Source organism: Echinops telfairi, unplaced genomic scaffold (assembly GCF_000313985.2).
Source record: "Echinops telfairi isolate 266 unplaced genomic scaffold, ASM31398v2 ScPeMD7_7422;HRSCAF=8460, whole genome shotgun sequence".
Lineage (NCBI taxonomy): Eukaryota > Metazoa > Chordata > Mammalia > Afrosoricida > Tenrecidae > Echinops > Echinops telfairi.
The window spans coordinates 261,646-289,198 of NW_022111322.1; the positions used below are offsets into that span (position 1 = coordinate 261,646).

At 46.1% G+C, this 27,553-nt stretch overlaps 1 protein-coding gene across 3 annotated transcripts in view; it reads right to left on the minus strand.

Annotated features, from left to right (window-relative positions):
* The window catches only part of EPHB1 (EPH receptor B1), a 388,725-nt gene that overhangs the window by 6,785 nt on the left and 354,387 nt on the right, over positions 1-27,553 (minus strand). For all 3 annotated transcript variants that reach the window (XM_045297818.1, XM_045297817.1, XM_004715982.4), the window contains exons 12-13: positions 12,803-12,952; positions 375-568 (exon numbers count right to left, since the gene is read on the minus strand). In XM_045297818.1, the coding sequence (XP_045153753.1) occupies positions 375-568; positions 12,803-12,952 (344 nt within the window). The remainder of the gene's footprint in view (positions 1-374; positions 569-12,802; positions 12,953-27,553) is intronic.

Sequence of the window (27,553 nt, forward strand, 5' to 3'; positions counted from 1 at the left end):
GCCTCATGGACTAGGATAGTTAACAGGGTAGATTCTGGAGACACGACCACCCGGAAGTGGTGTGTCCTACTAGTCAGGTCAGTCATGACTTGTCTACTCCAGAGCCTTGTGCCCAGACCAGTGGAAGTCAGTGGAGAGGACAGACCCAGCCAGATCTCTTACTGTCTGTCCACAGCCTTGGAGGCAGGAGATATTGTAGAGAGATGGGAGATGAAGACAAAGGGCAGGTGCTTAGGACTTCTTCCACTAGTGGACATCCTTGACCACCCTAAGCTTGCTCTCAACCACCCGAAGCTGGCATTCTTGGCAACTGCTCTCCCCCTGCTTCTGAGATCACCCACCGCGCAGGCATCACCACGTTCCACTAGACTCACACGGCGGTGATGGTTGCCACAGTCTTGAGACTTGCCGGGTTCCGGATCATCTTGTCCAGGGTGTTGACAATCTCCGCAAAGCGGGGGCGGCTATTGCGGTCTTTCTGCCAACAGTCTAGCATGAGCTGATGGAGAGCAGCTGGACAGTCCATGGGTGGGGGCAGCCGGTAGTCCTGCTCGATGGCATTGATGACCTGCAGGGATACACAGGGGAACAGCTGTGATGAGTTAATGAGGCCACAGTTAATCATTGGCCCACACGGACAGAAGCTCCCTGCCCCAGTCTGGCACAGGAAGCCGCCTCCTGTGCCCACAAGCCTCTCACCATAATGGATTGTTCTGTGTTCTTAGCTTTCCTCCCCAAGACTCTGGGCTCCTAGAAGGCAAGCCCACGGTATTTCCTCTTGTCTCCCTAGAACCTGGAGTGGGACCCAACACCCTACCAGGAACTAGTTGCCTTTGTGCCAATTCCAACTCATGGCAGCGCCAGGAGTCATAGATTAGAACTGCACACCCGAGACGTCTCAGGACGGTGTCTTCTGGGAAGCTGACTGCCACCTCTTTGGAGGCACCTCTGGATGGATTCAGTTAGTGGCTGAGCTCTTCCTCAGCAGGTGCACTACCCACCGAAACGTCTTTTGTTGCTGCTGTAGAAGAATGAACTGCAGAATGGCCCAAGCTTCCCTTTAAGAGGACATCTTAAAAAAAAAAAAAAAAAGAGGACGTCGGGCCTAGTTGTGCCCCACTGGGCACCAGTGGACACCAGCGGTGATGGAACCATGAGAGCTAAGAATCCCAGTGAATCCACTCTTTTTAAAAGAATAGTCCCCAAACCAGTGATGGCCTCCTTCTTTCCTAAGGAATGAGAAGGGAGAAAAGGATTTAACAGCTAAGGAAAAGCCTACTTTTAAAACAGGGGGCCAGTTCACAGTCCTTCGGATCCATTGGAGGGCCGGACTATAGTTTAAAAAAAACTATGAACAAATTCCTATGCACACTGCACATATCTTATTTTGAAGTACAAAAAACAAATGGGGCAAAAACACCCGGCGGGCCGGATAAAAGTCCTTGGCGGGTCGCATGTGGCCCGGGCCGTAGTTTGAGGACGCCTGCTCTAGATGCTCGCTGTGTGTATCATTCGCCTGAATGCTCATGAGGCAGCAACATAAACTAGGGTGAAAATAGTTTGGTTAAGTAACTTGTTCTAGTACAATGGCAATGGGTAAAATAACAAGGTGAACAAATGCGAGCACCTCCCACCAGGTTTTAATAATTTTTGGTACCTTGGGAGTTATTTTGTAAAGACTTTTGGATCCTTAAGTACTTTTGCCTATTTTGTTTTCTACCCTTTACTTCCTAATTTCTAATTCATTTGCATCAATTATGCCTTCTCCGTGTTTTTTATAATAGCAAAGCTAATTGTAAGTGATCCAGGTGCTAAACATATGGGAGTAGCTGAATTTATTATAATATACTTACACAATGGAATACAGTGCAGGCTTTAAAATGTTTCAAAAGTGTATCTATTGAAATGGAAATATGTTCACATTGTAATATTAGGCAAAAGAGTGGGCTACAGAGCTGAAGGTAGGGTAAAATCTTGCTTTGAACAACAACAACAACAACAATAATTATGCGTGTGCAGAGAAAAGGGATGGAGAAGATGTATACCAGGGAGTTGATGGCAGCTGCCTCTGGGCAGATAGAAATGAGAATGTTCTTTATGTTTTTCTTTTTGTTTACTTCTATTTTTTATTTTCCCATAATAATTACACATTGATTTTACAATAAAACAAGCAGTTAATGCACCTTAAGCAATAAAGGAAAAAAAAAACACCTGGAGTTTGTAGATCATTAGTTATTTTGGCCTTTAATTTTTTTTTAAAGCCAGATTTACATTAGGTGATTAATTTCATTATTTTCGCTTATATTCTTTCTTTCCTTAACTTTTACTTTGCTAGATGACCACAAGTGAGTCTTTTCCATCAGTTTTTAGTTTCACAATGTTTATGAGCAATGTTTCACACAGGATATTAGATATGAGATGAACATAAAATAATATGATGCCCCAAATTTTAGGGAGAAACAAAGCATATCATTCCACCCGCCCCCCCCAGCATATTATTCTCTTAATTCAACCTGGTGAAAAAAATGAAACAAAAACCCAGCATATCATGCACATGAATATTATCACTATAGAAAATGCCAGTGACCAGAAACATTCACTTTTGAACAATGTGTTGCACAAATATTTTCATCTCTCTCAAAGAGTGGTCACATTGCTTGTCATTCCTTTTGTTGTTGTTGTTGTTAGGTGCCATTGGGTCAGCTCCAACTCACAGCAGCCGTATGGACGTATGTATGCACAACAGAACAGAACCCTGGAGCAGGCCAGTGCCATCCTCACAAGGATCGTGCGCGTGCGTCCATTGTTGCAGCCCTAGGTCAGTCGACTCTGTCAAGGCCTTCCTCTGCTTTGCTTGCTGTCTACGAAGCAGGATCTCCTTCTCCAAGGGGCACCGTTACCTATCTAAATCATGCGATGAAGCCTCCCAATCCCCCTTTCTAAGGCGCATTCTGACTTCGTCTCACGTCCTTATTATCAGGAGAGACTAGTCTCTGGAAAAGGACCAGGCTTGGTAAAGCAGAGGGACAGTGAGAGAGAGGATGCTTCTAAATTCTGAATACCTCCAAACCCCCTCTTCCCAGACATCTGAGCTTAGAGAAGAGACTCCGGAGTTGTCTCTTTACGCCCCTCAAAGAGATGGACCGACACACCATCTGTCTGCAACAATGGGCTCAGGCACAGGAACAACTGTGAAGCTGTGTTTCCTTCTGTTGTGCATAGGGTCACGATGGGTCGGAACCTACTTGTTGGTCCCTAAGAACAAGAACGCCACCACCAACGTTCTGGCTAAACTTTTTCTGTGACAGACTTGGTTTTTATTCAGGTAGTCAACGGTACTATGAAAATTCTGCCAACACAATTATTCAAATATATCAATTATTCTGAAATCTCCCTTATTCATTGCCCAGCTTACACATGCATATGAGGTGACTGAAAATACCGTAGCCTGGGTCAGGTGCACCTTAGCTTTTAAAGTGGTATCTTTGCTTTTAGCTCTTCAAAGAGGCCTTGTGCACAGGTGTCCCCAGTGCAATGCATCATTTTATTTCTTAACCGCTTAGATGATTATGGACACCAGAAAATGGAATCCTTGGCAACCTCAATCTTCTAACCGTTTATCATGTGTTGTCTGCTGGTCCACTTATGGAGAATTGTTTTGTTTACACTGAGCTGTCATCCATGCTGATGTGTGTGTGTAGCCTTTGACCTTCACCAGAAAGGGTTAAGTCCTCTTGGCTTTGAACAGAAAAGCGGTATCATCTGCATACTGCAGATTGCGAATGGACCTCTCTCCAATCCTAGTGCTGCATGTTTTTAAACACAGGCCAGTTTCTGAAATGATTTGCTCAGCATACAGATTGAGTACATCCAATGAAAGGATACAAAGCTGATTCATACCTTTCCTAATTTTAAACCTTGATTTTAACCTCTTTGTTCTATTCCAATGATTTGACCATTTACTTACTCTGTTGAATCACCTTTCTTTGAAATTGGGCACAAAATCTGGATTTCTTTTCGTTGGTCAATCTTCCAAACTTCTTGGAACAAACTAATGCATGCTTCCAGTGCTGCATCAAGTTTGAGAACATTTCAATTAATTTTCCAATTCCTGGAGCCTAATTTTTTGCAAATGTCTTCAGTAAAGCTTGGACTTCCTCCTTAAGCACCTTTGGTTCTTAATCATGTACTACCTCTTGAAATAGCTGAATAGCAACCAATTCTTTTTGGTACAGTCACTCTGTGTACTGCTTCCATCTTCTTTTTATAGTTCCTGTGTTACTCGGTATTTTCCCATGCTAGTTGTTGTTTTTAGGGGTTGTTGAGTCCCAACTCATAGTTAACAGAACCCACCCCATATATAACAGAAGAAACCATTGTTTCCCGGAGAACCTCCACCTTGTTTTGCCCATACACTCTTTCGATATTCCAATGGGAAGCTTGAATTCGTTCTGTTTGAGGTAGGCTGAGTGTGCCTTTCACTTTGGAATGTTTAAACTCCCATACTTTGCACATTTCATTATAATACCTTCTTTTATCTTCTCAAACTGCCCTTAAAATTTTTCTGTTAGATAGGAACTGAAAATCCAGGGAATCCAGGGCAGATGAGCCCTACAGGACCAGTGGTGTGAGTGGCAAAACAGGAAGGGTAGAGGGAGAGTGGGTAGGAAAGAGGGAACTAATTACAAGGAACTATATGTGACCTCCTCCCTGGGGGACGGACAACAGAAAAGTGGGTGAAGGGAGACGTCGGACAGGGAAAGATATGACAAAATACCAATTTGTAAACTATCAAGGGCTCATGAGGGAGGGGGGAGCGGGGAGGGAAGGGAAAAATGAGGACCTAATGCCGGGGGATTAAGTGGAGAGAAAATGTTTTGAGAATGATGAGGGCAATGAATGCACAAATTCACACAATTGATGTGTGAATGGATTGTGATAAGAGTTGTATGAGCCCCTAATAAAATGATTAAAATTTTTTTTCTGTTCAACTCTTCCACTTCATTATTTGTTCCATTTGCTTCAGCTACTCCATCTTCCAGAGGAAGTTTCTGAGTCTCTTCTGACGTCCATGTTGGTCTTTTCTTCTATTCCTGTCTTTTCAACGACCCCCTGTTGCTTTCTTTATATACGATGTTCTGGATGTTTTAAAACTCATCTGGTCTTTGGTCGTTAGTGATCAGTGCATCAAATCCGTTCTTGAGGTTCAAGTGGGATGTACTCCAGGTTGTACTTGGGTCTTGTGGACTCAAATTTTATTTTCTTCGGCCTCAATCTGAACCTGCATATGACCAAACCCCTGGTTTGTTTCGGTTCCCTCTACCCTTGTCTTTACGCTGATACTGAATCTCTCCATCACCTCTTTATGTCCTTGGTATTCTATCTGGCGCGGTGCATGTGGAAAAAGTACATATTTGGCATGAAGACGTCCCTGGTCTTGCAGGATTCTATAAGGCTTTGTTGCTATCACCCTCAGCTCCCTTTCTAACATCAAGACCATATTTTTCGACTGCTGGGACTTCCTCTTTGTTTCCAACTTTTCCATTGCCATCGTTGGTAATTCTTAATTCACCTTGTTTGCATGTTTGTTCAATTTCAGACTGAAGAAGTTGGCAGAATTCTTCAGTCTCTTCATAATAGGCTTTGTAGTTGGGGCATGCACTTGAATGATGGTTGTGTTAACTAGGCTTCCTGGGGGGTACATAGGTACAACCCTACCACAGACAGCACTGTACTTCAAGACAGACACTGAAATGTTCTTTTTGATGGCTAATGCAGGCCACCACTCTTGAAATTGTCACTTCTGGCAGAGAAAACCATATGATTGTCTGATTCAAAATAGCCAATAATAGTCCATTTCAGCCTACTACTGCCTTCCAGTTCATTTCTGGTAATTTCCAATTTTCTAGATTCATCCATTTTATATCCCAAATTCGAATTACCAATGGATGTTTACATCGGTTTCTTCTCCCTTTGAGTCATGCCCCACTGGCAAAGGAAAGTCCCCGAAGCTTTGCTCCATCGCCATCATCAAAGTGGATTCTACTTGGGACAGACAGCCTTTCCTAATCATATTTTGAGTGCCTTCCAACCTAAGGGGATTCTTTTAAAATATATTTGGCACTATGCTAATATTCTACTGCTATTCAAATCGTTTAGAGTGGCTAAACCCTCAGAAGTGGGAAACCTATTTCTTTTTCATAGTCTGGTATCTCTGCTGAAACCTGGTCCCCTTAGGTAACCCTGTTGGTACTTAAATTAATGGTAGCACAGCTTCCAGCATCAAAGCAACACACAAGCCACCATAGTACGGCAAACTCCCATTTCCCTCTGAGGAAACTGATGCTCAGGAGGCTAAGAAACATGCATGAGGGCTGGGGATAGAACACAGAGGTGATTGGTTCTACATTCTGAATAAATCCAACCCCCCTCCTCCTAGACCTCTGAGTCTAGAGAATAGTCCCTGGAGTTGTGTCTTTGGGCACCAAACAGGGTGATGGAGTGAAAACAAGTACAGACAGCCCTGGGTTATGAAGATCTACCTGGCTGATGGACAACTTCTATTTGCCCTAAACTGTATGTAAATTTGCCCCGACTTTGAAACATATCTTGCCCCTACTTCCAATATTCTTCATCACACTGTTTTTTCTGGAGTCACATGCAGCTTTTAAATCAATGAACAGCCGTCAACCATTTTCTTGCACCGAAGGAAAGCTAAACAAGAACCATACGCACTAGTTCCTAAACTTAAACACATCCCCAGGAACCAATCTCATTCACACATGAGGGCACTGTCTGTCATCCAGGAAGAACAGCTCCTAAACTTCAGTTCCATCAGCCAGGTTCATAAGTGAGAGCCTTTCCCCCACCAAACCAAGGGTCCTCACCCAAGTCTCCTCGCATTGTGGAGATAAGTGGGAAATCCCATTTGGTCCCTGTTCTTTCTCAGTTGCTTACCAGCAAGCTAGCTGGAGGTCATGGGAGGAGCTAGTATATAAATTTAACTTCTCATGGGGCTACCAACATACTGAAGCCCATTGCTTTGACATCGGCTCCAACTACGGAAACCCCATAAGGCAGACTAGACATGCACTCCATAAGGAATTCATTCGTATTATCTTTTGGAAGCATATCACCAGGTCTTTCTTGTGAGGTGCCCCTGGGTGGGTTCCAAACCTGCAACTTTTGGGTTAGTAGTCAAATGCTTAACTGTTTGCATCATGCAGGGACTCTTTCATGGGGCTAGAAGCCCCCATTACACTTCCATTGAGTGCAGGGCAGTTAGGGCTTCTCAGCTCCCCTAACCTTCTGGCCCCTCTACTCCAATGGTTTGATGCTAGAGATCCAAATACCAACGTCCCCCACCGACAAGATGCTGCCCTGTAACAGTGGGTGCAGAGCCCTCCTGCGGGAGCCAGGTACATGCGTTTCCGAAGCCCTTCGTCTGCCTGACAGCAAGAGAATGGGAATGCGTGCGGGCCAATTCTTCTTCCTGTGGGTTCTAGAGTTCTAGACGGCACCCAGCTTAGAGACTTTGCCCCGTTACCTCCTCTGCATGCCACTCCCTTGGATTTTTTTTTAAGACTGTTCTCAATTTTGTTTTTATATTTCCTCTGTGTGAGACCATCTGCTTCTGTGGGGAAAAAAATTACAACCTCGGGGACTCTACACAGGGTCACGTCAGAATCGGCCCAGTGGCAGTGGGCTTTGGCTTTGGGCTGATGTGTTTGCTTTCTTCTTACGAGAACATCAAAGAACCACGAATCCCCCACCCTGGGCAGCTCAGCCAAGAGCCCAGCTCCACACTGCGTTATTAGTGATTGTGCTGCAGTAAGTGGGGTTTTCTGACTCTGAGCCAGTGGGGTGATTCAGATGGATTAAAAGGCTCAGTGAGGAGACTCGGGTTGAGCCTGGCACATGGGCTCATCAGCTCCTCGGGTGGTAGCTGCTACTGCTCCCGTGTTTAGGGTAGAGAAGGCTTTCTTGGCTAAGTGGGGAGCTGCTCTATTACCAATTGTTTGGAAGGTGCAGGAAAAGTATGCATGAAAAGCATCGAAGCACATAGTGGGGCTTGGGACGACCACATCCCTATTTCTCACCTTTCAGCATGGAGGCTAGCTCTGCGAAGCCCCTCTCATGATCTGACTGTGACTCTGACTTTGAACTGGCTGACTCACAGAGAGAGACCTTATTCGGAGTTTCAGAGACCATAACTCTTTATGGGACTAGACAGCCTCACTGCCCCCTCCCCGCCCCACATGGCTTGTGGGTTGGAACTACTGGCCCTGAGGTTAGCAGCCCAATGCCTAACCCACTTCACCACCAGGGCTCCTCCTAGCTCTGAAAGAGGAGCTTTACTCCATTTACTGTTTCTTCCAGATAATTTTGTGACTGCTCGATCTGATTCTCTGGGAAGATGAAAACTTCTTGCACATGTAAGAAAACAAGTCTTCACTCTTCACCCCAAATTAAAAATACCAAGTGGGGTACGAATAGGATTTATCTTCTCAACTCTTTTTCAAAGTATTGTGCATTTAGAGATTTTTATTCTCTTGGTTAGGATCTGCATTTTCCACCTCTTCTGGGTCATATTTTATAATGTAGTGAGAAAACATCACTCAAAATAAAATAATACTTGTGGTCCTGTAATAGGCTCTGACGAGTGGTGTTTCAGTGCTGGACGTCTTGACTTCCTTTGGAGCCGGAGACTCCTAGTCAATGCCACCACTTGATTATTAGGGCAGACTCGTGTGTTGCCATGATGTTGAACAGATTTTAGCCAGATGAAGATAGACTAGGAAGAAAGGCCTGGCCATCTACTTCCCAATGAGTCACAATGTTCTGATCCTGTTACGCATGAGGTTGTCGTGAGTTTGAAGCTGACTTGATGGTAGCCAGCAACAAAAACAGAAGTAGCAGCCGCGCAATGGGATTTGGAGATGGTTGGTTCTCTTCCATGCCCGCCTCATTAGCAGGTAAAGAGGACACGTAGGAGGCTTAGAGAAACACTTATAATTTATCCATCTGGTAGTTCTAAACACCAGTGAACACGTATGAATTGTGTAGAAACATATGTCCCAAGACTGGAGTTATAGGGTGTCCTACTGAGCAGAGGTGAAAATTAGACCAAGCCTTAGGACCCTTTCCTTGGCCCATAACAGAGAGATTCAGATGCTGAAAAGATAAAAGATTAGAACAGCCATGTGTTTGTCTGGGTAGACTAGAGAAACAAATCCGTAGAAACTCATATGTGTATAAGAGAGAGTTTTATATCAAAGGTTATTGTACATTAAGAAAGCATCCCAACCCAGTTCAGTCCAAGCCCCTAAGTCCGATATTAGCCCATATGTTCAACACCAATCTAGAAAGTCCTCTTCAGACTCACAAAACACATGCAATGATGCTGAATGCAGGACGATCACAGGCCAGTAGGTAGAAAGTCTTTGGATCCAATGGTGTTGTAAGCATCTTAGCGCTGGCAGGGGTCTCCACATGGCTTCTCTAGTTCCCAGGGCTCCATCAGGGTAGATCCATGTGGCTTTTCCTCAGGGATGCCTCGTAGGAAGTTAATCTTGTCAGTAGAGAGTCTCCAAGGGAATGAACTGAGAGAGAAGTCTTCTGCCTCCAATGAGGAAAATCCGGATTTCCCAGAATTCTCAGTAGAAGGCCATGCCTACACAGAGGCCTCATTGGCTATGATCCGATTGACAGACTAGACTCCACCCCTTCACTCTTAATCCTCAAATTGGCAAGCGATTATATAACTACCACAAGCCAGAGGAGGAGGATGAAGTAGGCGTGAGAGAATTGGTATAGGCAACTGTGAATTCCAAGCATACCCCTGAGTCCCTGGAATGAGCTGCAAAAACCTTGTGGTCACTCCCTGGAGAGGGAAATGAGGAGTGGGGCCATCCCTTGTTGATAGGCACCCAGAGATGGCAGGCACAGGGACCCTGCGGGATCCAGGGGCACCTGGTCTGACACCTGCACTGATGTTCTCTGGAGCTGGATGAAGTGCTGGGAGAATGAGTGGGCCTTTCCCCTTGCTGGCTCGCCCTCGGTGGGGGCTCCTGGCTGCCCCCAGACAAGCACTTGGCATTAATGAATTGGGCAGTGGGTGGTGCCACTTGGCCTTCTTGCCTGAGAGAGTGAAGTGGAGGAGCTCAGAGCAGCAGAGGAACCAGGGCAGAGGGGGTTAAGTTGAGCTCTGATGTTTCGCTGAAATCGCAGCTTCTCTCCACAGACCCTGCCACTCTCATTATCTCTGTCAATCAGATCCAAGCGGCAGAACTTCCGAGTTGCTCTCTCTGGCTGACAAACTCTCTGTACATGTTCAAAGACCTTCCTGGGCTCCGGAAGCCCAATTACCAGCACTCCAGCTTGCCTGAGCAATTCTTTTCCTTAAAGCCTTTCCATTGTCGCCTGTGAACTCCTTTACTGCCAGCACCTCAGTGGTTTCTGATGAGAGGGGCTGTGGCTGCAGCAGCTGGGAGCCCCTCCTGGCTCATTCCCAGGTGAGGCCCTAAGACACTTTCTGAATGGGCATGAAGCCTCCTCCCACCTCCACAGAGAGCTGGCCTACACTGGGGATGATGGTTAGAGGCTCTGTTTGGGAGCACTGCAACACAATTAGAATAAACTGCTACTTTGCAGATGTTCAAACATCAGCTCTCTGGGAAGCCTTCCCTTCCCTCCTGCACCCAGATGTCCCCGAAGCCCTGTGTCTATGCCGGTGAACTGCAAACCCCTCAAGGAGAGAAACAGCAAACACGATGCTTAGTCACAGTCAGGATGCGACGACTGTTTGTTGAATGAATGATTTGGGAATTCTGGAACTCTAATATCAGAAATTTTATTTGTTTTCAACATAGGCGAGTGATTTGCTGAGAACATGCTGAATGTCAAATCTTGCCTGTCAGACAATTTTCATAATCCATCCTCTGTGCGCTGAATTGTTCTTAATCGGATTACAATCCGGGGGCAGGACAAGAGGGGCCTGCTTCGTGCCTGGCTCCTATTCGGGCTCCTCTAACTGATGGCCCGGCAGAAGCAGGGTGCAGTTGATTTCATCAAAGCAGCCTCGGCGCCAATTCTGCCACTTATTGATTGGACACGCTACAGGAGCAGAGGCGAGGCATGGATAATCACATATAATAGAGGGCCCAGACGCCACACATAGCTGGCAGTGAGACCTGGTAAAGATGCACAATGCTGTCCTTTCGCTCATCCTGTACTGAGCCACCCTGCCCACCGAGCAGGGCACCACCCAGCTTGAACTCCCTCGTCTCACTGGGTCACGTCTCCCAAGGTCCTGGATCGTCCCCCTAAATCAGTCTTTTAAGTCACTGCCATGGCTCAAAACCTCTGGCTAGCGGGACTCCCAAGGGCAGATGACACAAGTTTATGAGTAGCTCAAGGCCCACCCAAGCATGTGCTGCTTTCGGTGCTGCTGGTTGCCCAGTGGTACTAGATTTGGACTTGGGATGGCCTGGGCTCCTCTGCCTTGTTTCTGCTAGCTGCCATCAAGTCAGCCTACAATTCATGGTGGCCCCATGCACAGTGCCTGGTCCCCACGATCAGTTGCAGACTAGACCGCTTTGTTCCATCAGGTTTTCATTGGTCTGTTTTTTGGAAGTAGGTCACCAGGCCTTTCTTTCCAGTTTGTTTTACCCCCTGAAAACCACTCAGCACCATAGCTGTACGCCTGTACGCCTCCACGGACAGACAGGTGGTAGCTAGGCAAACGCAAGGCTCCCTAGTGGAATGTGAGCACTGGAAGCACTTGTACTCCCTTCCTGGGTAAGCACTGGACTGCTAACTACAAGGTCAGAGGTTCAAAACCACCAGGTGTTCCTCAGGAGAAAGTTGAGGCTTTCTGCTCCTAATAGGATAGACAGCCTTGGAAATCCTATACGAGGCTGCTGTAAGTTGGAATGGACTTGATGGGAGGGGCGTGGGTATGGGGAGGAGAAGAGCAAGCAAAGGAACCCAGCATGCAGGGTTTGCAGACTTCCCTCTCATTCCACCTGGGGATAGGTATGCATAATAGACAAGTGAATGATCACAGGAGATGAGTTGAGAGTCAAAGGCAGGTGTAGCTTTGGATTGGGACTGCACTGAAGAAAATGATCCTCAAAGTGCTTACTCACTCTTTATTACTTATGGACCAAAAGCCCCCACTAGCAACTCCCTAAGATGTTACTCCTTCAGCCATCTCAAATGGCCCTCCCCTTCCTCACCCCTGTCCCTTATGCAAAGCAGATAGCCTGGAGAATGCTGATCATCCTCTCCAGGCCTGACTCCTTGGCCTTGGAAAGCTTGGGAACTTTTCTCAGCGCCCCCTTCCCTGACAGCTCACTGAAGGGTGGGCTCTCAGAGAAGAGGGCGTGGGGGCCATGGACATGCAGCGGCTCAGTACAGCAGCCATCTCCAAGTGAGAGCAAGACTGGAGCCCAGAGCTAACCCTCTGACCAGTGTTCTTCCTCTCCACCATGCATGTCGATAGGCCGGGGCCTCTGAAGCAGAGGAGAATTTCCAGTTCCCTTTTGGGTCGGATCTGCTATCATGATCCATGGCCCTCCAGCCCTCTATCTCTTGGGTTGGATTCTGTGTCCTGGGAACCTTTCGAGGTGATTGATGCTGTTACGTTTCCATGGTAAGCTCTCTAGGAAGTTGAAACCTCTGTGTAAACATCTGCAACCCTTGCTCTGAATGCCTCAAGTCCAAGTGAAGGGGCCCAAATAAGATGCCTGCGGTATCGCATGGATGGGAGCTGGTAACAACCAGCACCGCTGACACTCACATCTTGGTTGGACATATCCCAATAGGGTCTCTCTCCAAAAGACATGACTTCCCACATGACAATCCCATAGCTCCAGACGTCACTGGCCGAAGTGAACTTGCGGTAGGCGATGGCCTCTGGAGCCGTCCATCTCACGGGGATCTTCCCCCCCTAGAAGAAGAAGAAGAAGAAGAAAGCTGGTCAGCCCAACCACAGGGTTTCTAATTGAAGGCAGGTGAAAGGAAACTCAGCGTACACCTCCCCCGACCCTCCTCTGTGTCTCCTGAAACAGGGAAGCCAGTGTTACTGCACCTGCTGGAAGGCCTCAAGGAGGACCAGCATGGCTGTGCTGTCTATGGGCCGTCATGTGGACGCACATCCGCCAATGGCTGCTAAGTCGACTTATCTCCCTCCATTTTCCCACCGATGGAGTCGCATGGGGCTGGAGAGTGTAACTGTCATAAATGCACTAGAACACGACGTGCCATTTGCATGAGATGGACCACGTCGATCATGAAATGCAAGTTGTGATGGTAGTTGCGCTACAGCTATGTCTAAGTCCCAAACGGTCGCTCAGAAGAAGACAAAACAAAAGAGAAAGAAGCGTGGTGATCAATACCTTTTGGAGGAACCTCCCACTACCTGATCTCTCCAAGCCACGCCTCTTGCCCAACTCTCAGCACACTGTGCCCTTGGAGACGTCCCATGCTGGGTCCAGGCTGCTTGTCCAGCCTGCCCTCCAGTAGAGATGGAGACCCTGGGGCTGGAGATGCAATCTTCTAAGGGGCTGCCCTTGGGTTGTCTTTTCCTTCGTCTTGCCCTCCACCCTCCTACTGGAAGTTGGCTCTCTGCTTGACCCATCAGCTTGGTGGCCAGACCTTTGTCCATTTGGTTTTACTTAAGGGAGATATATTTGTCTACTTGCTCAGTCATTCACTCAGTCCACAAGTGAGCAACGAATCCTACTTTGTGCCAGACCCTTTATGATGAACTGTTATTTCTAGGATAAGCTAGTCATATTGCGCAGGGTAGTGGGGAAGCAGACAAGAAAACAAAAACTCAAAATATATTGTAAAATATTAATTATTAAAAAAGACCAGTGCTTTGAGAGTCATAGAAGACACCCACCCCACCCCCCACACACACCCAGGCAGAGTGAGGAGAGGCAGCCAGGATCAGTGACGGAAGCAGTCTCCTTTAGTGCTGGCTAGAACCTGGAGCCTCTGACTAGGTTTGGAGGCAAATGCTGACCCTTTCTATCTGCATGACCTGAGGCAGGTTACCTAACCTTTCTCTGTCTCGCTTTCTCGCCACCCACAGGAGGATAATCATGCCCCCCACATACCCAGTGTGTTGTGAGGATTCAATAGGGTAACAGTTATATGGTGCTTGGGACAGGGCCTGAAGCCAAAACTTCATATGGGTCAGCTATTTTTTTCACTATGCCTAGTTCTTAGGGACTAAGAAAGGATTTAAAGTTCAGGAAAGAAAGGGAAGACAAAAGTGGATGTCAGAAGAGACTCCAACTTACTCTTGAACTCAGAGTGGCTAACAGAAATGGAAGAAATGATGAATTAAAAAGCTGGACAGAAAATTTCAAAGGCAGGTTGAGAAGACAAAGTAAGCATGATACTATAAGGTGCAAAGACCTCGAGTTAGAAAACCAAAAGGGAAGAACTGGCTCCGTATAGCTCAAAGTGAAAGAACTAAAGAAAAATGCAAGCCTTGAGTTGCAAGATTGAAAGATTCTATGAGCAAAATAACTTCTTGCTAGAAAGGCGATTTTGCCCATCGAATCCTTCAGTATTGCCAAAATAGTCCCGAACATAAAATCAATACTGTGGATGTCGCAAGATCACACGGTGTTTCACTCTGTTCTGCTTAGGTGGCTAACTCAGAACCCATTCAATGGCACCTGTCGACAACATGGGCAAAACACTGAGCATGCCTCCAAGGAAGATGGGAGGAATACAGAGTTACTGTAGCAAAACAAGTTGGCAACATTCACCCCTCTCAAGAGGAGGCAAGGCACGAGCTCATGGTATTGAAGGAATTAAGTTCAAGCTGCACCGAGCACCTCAGTGAAAAGCAAGGCTTTAGGAGTTGACAGGTTACCAAGTAAGATCTTTCAAAAACCACCTGATGCAGCGCTGGGAGAACTCACTCATCTATGCCAAGAAACGTGGAAGCTTTTGAACGACCTTTGTTGGCTCCATGGATTGGAAGAGGTCCAGAGTTGTGCCCACTCCAAAGAAAGGTCATACGAGAGAAAGCAGAAATTATGGGACGATATCATTCATATGACTTTCAAGTAAATTTTTACACAAGACAATTTAAAATGGAGCTGCTTAAAATTCAAGCCAGATTCAGAAGAAGACATGGAACAAGGAATATCATTGCTGATGTTAAATGGGTTTGGGCTGAAAACAGAACATACCAGAAGGATGTTTGCTTGTGTTTTATGGACTGCACAGAGGCCTAGTGAAGACTAAACTATGGACGACAGTGGGCAGGGCAGGACCTGCAGAACACTTCATTGTGTTCATGCGAAACTTGCACACAGACCCAGAGGCAGTAGTTCAAACAGAACAAGGGGGGTAGTGCATGGTTTAAAATCAGGCACGGTGTGTGAGCCAGTGTTGTACCATACTTAATGTATCTGTACGCTGAGTAATCCTAGAAACTAGACCATATGAAGAAGAACATGGCATCAGAACTGAAGGAAGTTTCCTTAATGACCTGTGATGAGATGCCACAGCCTTGCTTGCTTGCCTACTGAGGAAGATCAAAGACTGTAGCCTTCAGGATGGATCACAACTCACTGTCAAGAACACGAAATATCTCAGACCTGGGCACCATCAAGATGAACCAGGAAAGGATTTCATTTTGCTTGGATCCACCCTCAACACCCATGGAAGCAGCAGTCAAGACATCACGTGATGTATTGCATCGAGCACATCTGCTGCAAATGACCTACTTAGAGTGTTAACAAGCACAGATGTTACACTGAGGACTAAGCTGCACCCTACTAAAGCCATGGTATTTCCGATCGTCTCAGACGCATGTGAACTATGGATCCATGGAAGACCACAGAAGGACTGATGTGTTTGAATGAAGGTATTGGCAAAGAAGATCGGAAGTGTCAAGAACTGCTAGAAAAGCAAGCAAATCTTTCTTGGCAGAAGTACAGTAGACCGAATGGCCAGAAGCAAGGGTGGCGAGGCTTTATCTCACACACTCTGGACATTTTATCAGGAGAGACTAGTGCCTGGGAAAGGGTCAGCAGAAAAGAGGAAGATTCTCATCAAAATGAAACATTAGGCTCCAACATAACAATGGGGTTGGTGCTAACAACAGCAAAGGTCAAGTACAAGTTAGGTAGCCAACCAGTCAGTCAAAAGGAGAGAAGTCCCTGGAAGATAGAATTCCAAAGGGGGGTGTGTTGAAGGGGAGGCAAGCAGTGAGCATGGTTTGTTGGGCATCGGTACTACTGAGAGGCATAGAGTAGGGCTGCTCACTAAGGCTGCCCTGCAAATCTCATCACTCTCTAGAACAAGAATAAATCTCATTTTCCATTCTTTAGGCCACATGCCACGATTTCACTCTGTGCCCTTTGGTAAGACCTGGCCCATGACTTCCTGGACCAGCTGGCCAGCAGGTGTGGCTGCCCGAGCAGCTCCCCTTAGGCTCTCCTCTCTGGTCTCTTGCCTCGGCTGGAGGAGACTATTTTTCAAAATGACCATCCTCATATCTGTTCAAACGCACCAGAGATATACATTGGACTTTAACAAAAATACCTTAAAATGCATAAGTGGTTCATGTGAACAAGAGAGTTTAAGAAAAAAAAAGGAGCAAATTGCAAAGTGTATTTTTATCTGGTTCCTACGCAGCGCCAGAGGAATAAGGCGAGCTGGCCTGGACCTCCCAGGCACATCTCCAGCGTTCTGCCAGGAAGACAGTTCTGATTTCCCCTGAGAACCCCGGCCGGCTTTTGTGGTGGGATATGTCCTCCTCTCAAATGCCAGCAACGTGACAAATGCCTGGCGGGCAAGCTTGGGCTGCAGCTGTAACGAGATGCTCACTTCTCACCCCCACCTCCGGAGACTGGGCTTCTCTACAGGGTACCCATTGCTGAGAAGACAGGTGAGCAATTTATTCAGGGACCCCGGGGTTACAAACACCCAGTGGGCATCGTTGCCATGAGGGGGAGAAGGGGGTGGTGGGCAAAGGTTGGGAGGTCCTAGGAGTTCTCCCAAAGGAGAGGGGGTTTTGTTGTTTCAAAATAGCTGAACAGAGATGGGAGAGAGAGCGAGACAGAGAGAGAGAGAGACTGGTGCCTATGTGCACGTATGACAGAGAGAAAGCAAGAGACAGAAAGGCAGACAGACTGAAATTCTGTGGAGAGTAAGACCGTAACAATAGGTGTGAGGGACCAAGAGACAGAGAACATTTGGCGGTGTGGGACTGCTTAAAAGAGAATGCGGGCTTCCATTTGTGTGCGCGTGAGTGCATGAGTGAGTGCGCGTTTCTAAGAGGGAGAGGCAGATGAAAGTGCTGTTCTTCTGAATTTCAAGGAGGGAATTTGGGAGTCTGAAGGTGTCCTCTGCCAAGTGTGAGTAGAGCCCTCGGGCTGCCGGTGACAGCTGTTGAACTGTTCCCTCTTGCATGCAAAGCGGTGGTGCCAGGCCCACTGGCGAGGTGCCGTGAACCTTCTGCCACCTTGTGCTGTTGGGCCTCACTGAGCACAGAGCCTGGCCCATCACCACCCACCTCTGTCTCAGCAGGGTGGCAAAGCCTTGGCGAAGAGCCATTTTGGACAGGCAGGTGACAGCTTGTCCAGGCCAGCCCTTTCCCCTCAGCCGAGGGAGCAGGAACACTGACCTCCGAGGCAGAACAAAAGGCAACACGCCACCAGGGGAGGTGAGGGTGGCACACTCCGTCCCTCCATCTTTTAAAACATCATCTCATCAGCGTGGCTTTCTGACGCTCGGAGGTAATTATAGTGATGATTATTTAACTTGTGTTCAATTATATGAAAGGAAATCTATTAATTTGGAGGATGGTGGCCATCCCCAGGGAAGGGATAGAGCACAAGGGAGAGGGATGATGTTGTAGACGCTAAGATTTGTGTTAGCAAGGGGGAAGCGCCTCCCATGGGGGCACTTAGTAACTCATACCCACACCTGCTGGAGACAGCCTGCCCCGGAAGGTTAGGGGCCAACACACCCACCCGTGACTGCAAAATGCTCTAGACGGAGTCCCTAGCTCTCTGTGACGCTGTGAAGATGAAGTCAGGGAAGGAATGCTCTGCTCTGTGTACAAGGAAGGATGTTCCCGTAGATGAAAAATGGACGGGGCTGAAAGAGGAGCATTAATACTTTCCGGTTACGGTAGGGGAGCCTTGGTAACATAGAGCCTATGTGGTGGGCTGCTAACTGCAAGGTGAGCATTTAGAAACCACCAGCAGCTCTGAGAGACAAAGACAGGGCTTTCTACAAGCCCCCAGAAAGAATGACAGGCCTACCCCATCTCACAGGGTCACTACGAGTCAGCATTGTCTCGATGGCAATGAGGGTTTTTGTTGTTTGTTTTTTTAACTTTCTATACACCTCTGAGCCAGAATAGATTTGATGATAGTGGGTTTGGTCTTTTTAATACACCTACATAATAAAAACCCGCTGGTACTGGTATAAGGCTGGTGGTAGATCACCCATGGCTGATCAATCATCACCCATGGCTGATCAATGCCAGTGCTCCTCCAAGTATGGGAGCCGTAGCAGAAATGTGACTTGCACACTCTCAAATCCGATCCTAGAGCGAGTACATTCAGAACGCTGGGGTAGTGGGGTCCGGGACGCTTGTCTTCAGCAAGCCCTCCACGTTTAAATGGATCTGGCCCAGTGGCTGTGACTAATGGCCAAACATTAGAATCACCTGAAGCATAGGAGAGCCAATCAATGTGTGGGCACCACTCCCAGAGATTCACAATGAATTAGAATAACCCACTGGTAGTTTAAAATACTCCCTCAGGTGATTCCAATGGGCTGCCAAGCTTGAGAACCAAACAGGCGTCCTCAAACTACGGCCCGCGGAGGACGTTTATCAGGCCCGCCGGGTGTTTTTGCCCTATTTGGTTTTTTTACTTCAAAATAAGATACGTGCTGTGTGCATAGGAATTTGTTCCTAGTTGTTTTTTTTTTTAAAACTATAGTTCGGCCCTCCAAAAGGTCTGAGGGACAGTGAACTGGCCCCCTGTTTAAAAAGTTTGAGGACCCCTGGGCTAGGCTTTCTGGTTGTGCCCAGAATGGGAGCACCCAATTACCTCAGCCAATGTTGTACAACAAAGATGCAGCTACCTGAGCCTAGAGGGACCATTTGAACATGGAGAGTGAAAGCAGAATTACCCCTCCAGTATGTCACGCTTCTCCCCCTAGACAGTAGGGGTAGAGGCAGTGGCTCCAGCATTGTCATCAGAGCAACATTCCAACTGCCATTCCATGACCCCATCAAGCATCTTGGTACTGCTTCTCGACGTTCACAGCCGTACCACTCACTGAGTGGAGCTAAAGGCAGGCCTTCTAGGTATAAGATGCTGTGATCTGATTAAAAACATCAAGAAACCTTTAAAGAAAATTTGTGGTTTACCTCCTGAATTTCTATCTAACCCCTTCCTAGTAGTCACCCACGGGAGCTCTGCTACCTGGGATTTACTGCGTTAAAACTGCACAGAAGTCAATGCTGACTCAGAGTGACCCTTTTGGACAGCACAGAACTGCCCATGGTGGTTTCTTAGACTGTAACTCTGTATGGGAGTAGAAAGGCCCATCTCTCTCCCTAGGAGCGACTGGTGATTTTGAACTGCTGACCTTGCAGTTAGCAGTTAACAGACCAAGCTACAAGGGCTACCACTAAGCTACCAGGGATCCTTATTTTAAAACTAGAACCTAATAAAATCAGAAGTGATAAATTCTTATTTAATGGTGACAGCTGGCAAACATTACCTCATTGGGTCTTCCTTCCAATCCTGCATATTTGTAGCTAAATATGTGTATACATATGTGTGCATACATACACACATGCACAGAACATGAAGGACACTGGTGGCCCCATGCATAAGCACTCAGCTGTTACCCAAAAGGCTGTGGTTTGAACCCACCAGTTCCTTCAAGTAAGAGTAAATGTGGCACCCTGCTTCTGTAGAGGTGACAACTTTGGAAATCCTCTGGGGTCATTCTTCTTTGTCCCAAAGATTCTCTATGCATTGGAATCTACTTAATGACAGTGGAATATATAGGCTCTGGGGTCCAAAATCCAAAAACCAAACTCACGGCCATCAAGTCGATGCGAACTCAAAGTGAGACCCTATAGGACAAGGTAGAATTGCTCCTGTGAGTTTCTGAAACTGTAACTCTTTACAGGACTAAAAAGCCTCATCTTTCTCTGACCAATGGGCTGGTGGTTTTGAACTGCTGACCTTTGCATGAGAAACCCAGTGAAGTAACCACTACACCAGCAGGGCTCCTCTGACATCCAAAGTCATACTGAAAATAAGAGGACAAATGGGCTTCAGTTTATGATCTGCCATTTTCTAATGTCCACGCTGTTCATTTCTGCAACCATTTGGAATAGTGAGCATTGTGAAATTTAAAAGTAGTGCATAATGTTCTTTATCATAAGCCTGTCACTTCCGAGCTTATGGGACTCCCTCCTGTAGTATTATTTCAGTATTCGATGAGCAGATCTGGATCACCATCCTCAGTATTCCAGAGTGTCTGGATTTGGGCCATTTCCCCATTGAGGCTTGCATAAGACGGCAGAAAAAGAATTGTCAGGTGCAAAGAACTATGTGTCTCTAGCACAAATTATGAGTAAGATCAACCACAGGTCTAGGGAGATTTTGACCTGGAAAACTTTACCACTTTGTGGATTCTAGAACCCAAACTGCAAGTAATGCCTATGTAGTCTCATTTGGCAAGAATGTGGCCTGGCTGTTTTACATGAGGGCATCTATTGCTCCTTGGGAAGAGGACTGAGTCTTATCACCACTGTATCTCCCTTGGAATGCTGGCCACAGAGTAGGTGCTGCATGGATGCTTATGGCATGCTGACTAATGCTGAGAAACCCACATTTCCCTGCACTAAGCCCTTCTTCTTTCTACCTGTTGGCATCAGACCTTGGCAGGTGTGGGTGAGGCTTAGCAGGTGACCTTGAAGTTGATGGAAGCAGAATTCATCCATTTTTAAAAAGCTTCTCATTTGCACCAAATTACACACACACACACACACACACACACACATGGATAGCTTGTATTATACCTGGAATTAAGACATGATTATCCTAGAGCAGGGGCTTTTAAACATCTGAAGGATTTCTCAGAAGCATTCAAGCTTTTATGTGCAATGCTGGTATGTGAAGGTATGTGGGCAGCTCAGAAACTTGATAGAAGTTCATTGCCTCTCTCTTCCCTCTCCTTCTCCATCCATCCCCACCATCTGTGACTCTCTGTAGCAGCTCTGAGGGAACATGGTCCCTGTAGAATGAAGACCTGTGCTCTCTCTCATCTTTGAGGGAATTGAACCCACCAGGGCCTTACTAGAACCATGCTGGTGACAAGGCGGGCTTCAAGCCCAGCATCTGCCCCTCTATGGTCACACAGATGCAAAATCCTTCTCAGTGAGCCCCATTCAACCTAGTTTGCTCCGTTCCCATTAACTTCGCTTCACGATCCCCAACATTCCCATTCATGCAGTCTCACAACTCTTGCCCGTTTGGTCGCATATAGATACAGGACTCAAGGGTGTCATACTTTACATTTGTTAGCTCGCCTGTTCTTTAGGTCAAAGGTGACTTTAAGGGATAGCTCCAATTCAAGATTTAAAGAGTATTTCAGGCCCATCATTTTAGGGATTTCAACATCTCAATGGGTTTGGTAAGTTTGGAATCTTTGAGAATTTGCAATTCTGCTCTCCATTTTTCTCCCTTTCTCTCGGGTTCCATCTCGTTTGACCCCGATCAAGATGGTAGCCAGAACCCTCTAGTTGTTCTGCTCTCCGGGTGCCCCTGGTTCCTGGGGATCACTGGTTCTGTAGTCGGATTTGTTCTCGGAGTCTTCAGTTTCCTTATTTCTGTTCTGCTCCAGATGAATAGAGCACTAGTTCATTTAAGATGCTTGGTTGTGAAACATTTATGAGACCAGACACTACTCATTAATAGGATGTAAAACATAAACTCTATGAACTATATTATGCCGGTTGGCTGAATTGCCCTAGGAGACTTTAAAGCAAGAACATTAATCCCGTGAGCCTTCTGGTTATATCTAACAATATCACCATGTATAGCCCCGACTTGGATATGATGTTTGAGATACCACGAAGGGACTTCCAATTCATAGCAACTCTAGGTGGGACTAAATGCAGGGCTCCTCGGTCCTTGCACCATCCTCACCAGCATTCCTATGTCCCGTCCACTGTGGGAACCACGGTGTGGGTTCATCTCATGCAAAGTCTTCTTCTTCTTCGGTGTCCCTTGACTCGAACAAGAGTCATATCTTTCTCCAGGGACTGGAGAAGGTCCCTCCTGGTAACATGACGACCAACACACATAAAGTGAAGTCGCATCCCCCTCACTTCTAAGGGGTTTCCAAGTTGTGCTTCTTTCAACGCTGATGGATTGGTTCTTCTGACAGTCCGTGATTTACTCGATGTCCTTTTCCAACACCACAATCCAAAGGCATCCGCTCTTTGGTCTTCTTTATTCATTATCCAGATGTCCCACACATATGAAGCAAGCAAAAGTGCCATGACCAGAGTCAGACACACCTGAGTCCTCAGTGTGACGTGTGTGTGCTCTTTAACACTTAGAAAAGGTCTTCTGCAGCATCTGCACAATGCACCCATCATTTGATCTCGAGACAGTTGTTTCCATGAGTGTTGGCTGTCGATCCGAGTAAAATGAAATCTTAGACAACTCCGGTCTTTTCTTTGTTTATCATGATGTTGTTTATTGGTCCTTGTACGAGCATTGTCATTTTCTTTAAAGTTGCAATCCATATGAAACATTTGATAGAGTCTTTGATCTTCATCAGTAAATGCCTCAAGTCCTCGTGGCTTTCAGCAAGCAGGGCTGTATCATCTGCAGACTGTTAAGGAGCCTTCTTCCTATCCTGAGGTCACATTCCTCTTACACTATTTCTCAGATTATTTGCTCAGTGTAGAGATTGAGTACATGAGTAAGGTGAAATCCTTCAACCTTGAGGTACATTTTCCTGATTCTAAACATGGAGATATCCTCTTGTTCTTTTTAATTTAGTGCCTCAGCCTATTTACAGGTGCTGCAGGCACATAATTAAATGTTCTGCAGTTCCCAGTGTTATTCATGGTTTGCTATGATCCACACAGTCAAATACCTTTGTATATTCAATAGAATACAAATAAACACCTTTCTTGTAACTTCTGCTTTCACCCCTAAGTTCCACCTGACTTCAGTGATATCCCTCATCCCACAACCTCTTCTGAACTGGCTTGGATTTCTGGCAGCTCCTGTCTATGTTCTAGTACAGACATTTTTGAATTATCTTAGCAACGTTTTACTGGTATATGATATTAATGGTATTATTTGGTAGTTTCCACATGCTGATGGCTTACCTTTCTTTTAGATGAACATATAAATGGATCTCTGCCTTTTATGTGATATTAATGGTATTCTTTGATCATTTCCACATTCCGATGGTTCACCTTTGTTTGAGATGAACACATAAGTGGATCTTTTCCCATACTCTGACCACACAGCTGCCTTCCAAATTTCTTGGCATGGATGAGTGAGAACTTCTAGTGTTGTATACATTTGTTGAAACATCTCAATTTATATTAAATCCATTCCTGGAGCCCTGCTTTGTGCCAATACCTTCCATGTAGCCTGGGTTTCTTCCTTCCGTATCATCCATTCTTGATCATATGCTACACTTTCTGAAACAGTAGAACATTGACCAATTATTTTTGGCACAGTGCCTCTGTGTATTCCTTCATTTGAATCCCAATGCATCATATTGTGCTAAATACCTTGCTTATAACATCTTTCAGTATTTCACCAAGCAGATTGAGTGCTTTTCTTCAATTCTCTCAGCCTGAGAAATACCAACCATGTACTTCCCTTTGGGTTTTTAAACTCCATGTATTTGGAGTTTATTAAATTTTTATTTCATTCATTAAAATATTTTACTGGGTCTTTCCGTGCCTCTCAGAAATTTTCTGTAAATCTCTTTGAAGTTTTTTATCTCTTTCCTTTCACTTACTTCTCTACATTCTAGAGCCAGTTTGAGTCCCTTCCCACATTTATTTCAGTCTCTTTTTTCTTTCGTGACTTTTAAATCGCCTTTTGCTTTCTTCATATATGGTGTCCTTGATATTCCACAACCCATTTGGTCATCAGTGTCCTATCATCAAATCTATCACTGAGAGAGCCTCTAACTTCAGTTGGGATATGCTCAAGGTTGTATTTCAGCACCCAGGTACTTATGTCCTCAGCTTCAGCTTGAACTTGTGTGTGAACAATGTATGGCCTGTTCTACCGTGGGCCTCTCGTCTTCTTGTGATTGATGATATTGAATATCTTCATTGTCTCTTTTCATAAATGCAGTTGATCTTATTATCGTGTACTCCATCAGATGAGGTCCATGTGTATAGCCACTGTTTATATTGTTGAAAAAGTATATCTATAATGAGTAAGTCTTTGGACTCGCAAAATTCTATTATGTGATCTCTGGCATTCCATCTATCATAAAGCTGTATTTTCAATCAACTGCTTCTTTCCTTTGTTTCCAGCTTTTGCATTCCAATCACCAGTAATTATCAATGCATCTTGATTGAATACTTGATCGATTTGAGTATCAAAAGGTAGTGAAGATCTCCACCTTTCTCAGCTTTGGCATTAGTGGTTGATACACAGATTTAAATAATCCTCACATTAACCGGTCTTCCTTGTCTGCATATGGGTACTATCCTTTCACAGGCAGCTTTATATTTTCAGGTAGATCTTGAAATTTCCTTTTTGACCATGAATATGATGTCAGCCAAGGACAGAGAATTCTTATGCAAGGGTTAGAGACCTCAATGTGTATGGACACAGACGGAAGACATGTTGAGGAATACTAGCTTCACATTTTGATATTTTTGTTTAATAAAAGTTTCTAAAAACTTGTAACAATTCGTTTTGACTTGCCCTTTATTTTTTGGCTGTTGTTTCAAAATTATATATAACACAGCATTTATCAATGCATGCTTTATCTTGTGTATAATTTAGTTGCATGAGTTACACTGTTAATCTCTGTAAACTTCACTGACTTTCAGTGCTACCTTTTCATTTTGTTCCAAGAGGTTTCAGGGACTCCTTTTTCTTTATTTTTCACTGACTAGTAGTATCCCATTGTGTGTATATTATGCACATAAGAGGTTTCATTATGTTTCATCTTGAATACCAACTCTGATCACTGTTAGTAAGCAGGCTCAGAGGGACGCTGAGGTTAGGTCGGGGCTCAGCAAGGAAGAGGGCCGTGAACAATGACCTGAGATGATATCCGCGGTAGGTGACGGATGGAGATGGAGGGGAGGGGTGGGCCTCATGTGTGACAACTGTTTGCCAACACTGTACCCAACCGATCCTAAAATGAGAGGGGCAAAAAAAGCAGCAGCTGGCGTCACCAAGTTTCCATGAAAGTTTTCTAAGGCCTGAGAGAGAGAGCAAATGTGTTGAAGTTTAAACTGTGTAACAAGCGTCACAGTGTTGGCAGGTTGAACACACTCCCCACAGACCCCCCTAGGAGCAGGGGACATCAGGACAGAGCAGATGACCCGTCTGCTGTCCCAGACGCATTCTGGGCAGCCCTTTGTAGATGAGTTCAGACACAGGTGACCCTGTCTTCAGGTGCACCCATGTGACAAGCCCTCCTGCTCCCTGGTCACCATCCACTGCCCTAGACAGAGAGATGTACAGTAGGTTGTGAGTGCTAAATCAAGATGGCATTTTCGAATGCACATCTCTACTTAATAGCATTCTATGAGTACACGGACCCATTTTCCCTGACCTCACCAGTAAAGTGACTTGCCCTCTACCAGCTGCCAAGGAGGACAAGTTTCTGCCTAAAAGGTTGTCTTTCCCTGAGTATTGCCCATTTCTAACAGTGTGGCTGCTGAATTGCACCGGAGTCTCTATAATAAAGCTGTTCCTTCTTCCCCGGGATGCCCGGTGTTTGCATGAAAACAGTGTCTCCATCTTCTGAGCGCACTCATGCAGCCCTGCTGCCGATTCTTCTCCAGAAGCCACAGTCTTGAGGGTGACACTGTCATCTATCACCGTGCCATGATCTGACGCCACACACTGAGAACTGCAACTGCTCGGAGGGAGATGGGCTGCAGAAACAGGTGAGCTTTTGGAGAGGACCGTCTTGTTCGTCATGCAAATGGCTCACGCTGCCGAGAAAGGGGCTCCCAGAAAAGACACCCCCAAAAGATACACAGCGTTGGCTGCGGACAAAATTGTTTCTACATAGAATGTTTTTCCAAGCTCTTCTTGAAGCATTAGGGGCTCCTCCAGAATGAATGACACAATGTCTTTCGTCCTAGTAATAAAAGATGCGATTTGAATATCCACAAGTGGAGAGCTTTAGAGCCAGCGGTCCCAGCTGCCTCTCCCCCGAGCTTTGTCAGCGCCGAAACCCTTCTGTGAGATGCTGCGAAAGGTAATTGCCGCCCAAACATCATTTTCCAGCAGCTAGCGAGAGGCCTATTTGACATAAATTAACTGAAAATATGCGGATGATAGTGTGTGTTTCGTGTGTGAAGAACAGAATGGCCACTTGATGACGTTCCCCAGCTTGGGGGAAAAAAATCCTGTTATTCTTCCAAACAGATGCTGTTTCTCTCTGCTGCCCCAGCCAGACAAACAGCTGCCTTCTCCTGCCCAGCCCCCAACAGTCCCTCTATGGCTGGAATTCGGGCTTTATCTTCTTCTTCTTCTTTCCATCCGTAGCACTTCTTCAGTTTATAATGATAGAGACAGGAACCAGGGACAAAGCATTCATCAACTCACTGCTCCATCAAATAAATCCTAAGTCATAGCACAGGGCAGCACTGCCCCTGTGGATTTCCAGGACGGTAAGTCTTGACAGGGATAGAAAGCCTCATCTTTCTCTTGCAAACCTGCGGGCGGTTTCAAACTGCTGACCTTGTGATTAGCAACCCATCCTGTAACCCGCTACGCCATCACCATCAGCTACTCTCATTCCTTCTCTGGGGAAGGCAAGGCAAAGGGTAACAGAGTGAGGGGGAGTGTCGCCACTGCCCAGAGGAAGGCCCTGCTCATCCGGGACTTTGGCAGTGGCCAGCTCCATCATCACCAGGTCTTGCCCACTCTGATGGGCCTTCAAAGCCTGGTGTTTGCCCTGCATGCTCTTTAGAGGTCTGCCCGAGGAACGGAGCATGTCTTAACAGGTCCAGTCGACTCTGCAGAGCCGCTGGGCAGTTTCCTTTCCCAGACTTGTCTGTCCCCAGCTGACGACTGACAATGGAGGGAGGGAGCCAGTGCCCCATCAACAGTCAGGTGAGCACGCGTGTGCCTGCCCTGATACTGAAACAAACCCCCCGACTCCCCCCAGACCACCAGGCTGCAGGAACTCTAATGGCAGGACTGGCCTGCCAGAGCAGGTGAGGTAGTTAGTTTATTGTGCCAACCTGACTGATAAACACTGCCAACCTGACTGATAAACATGTGGGGTTAGT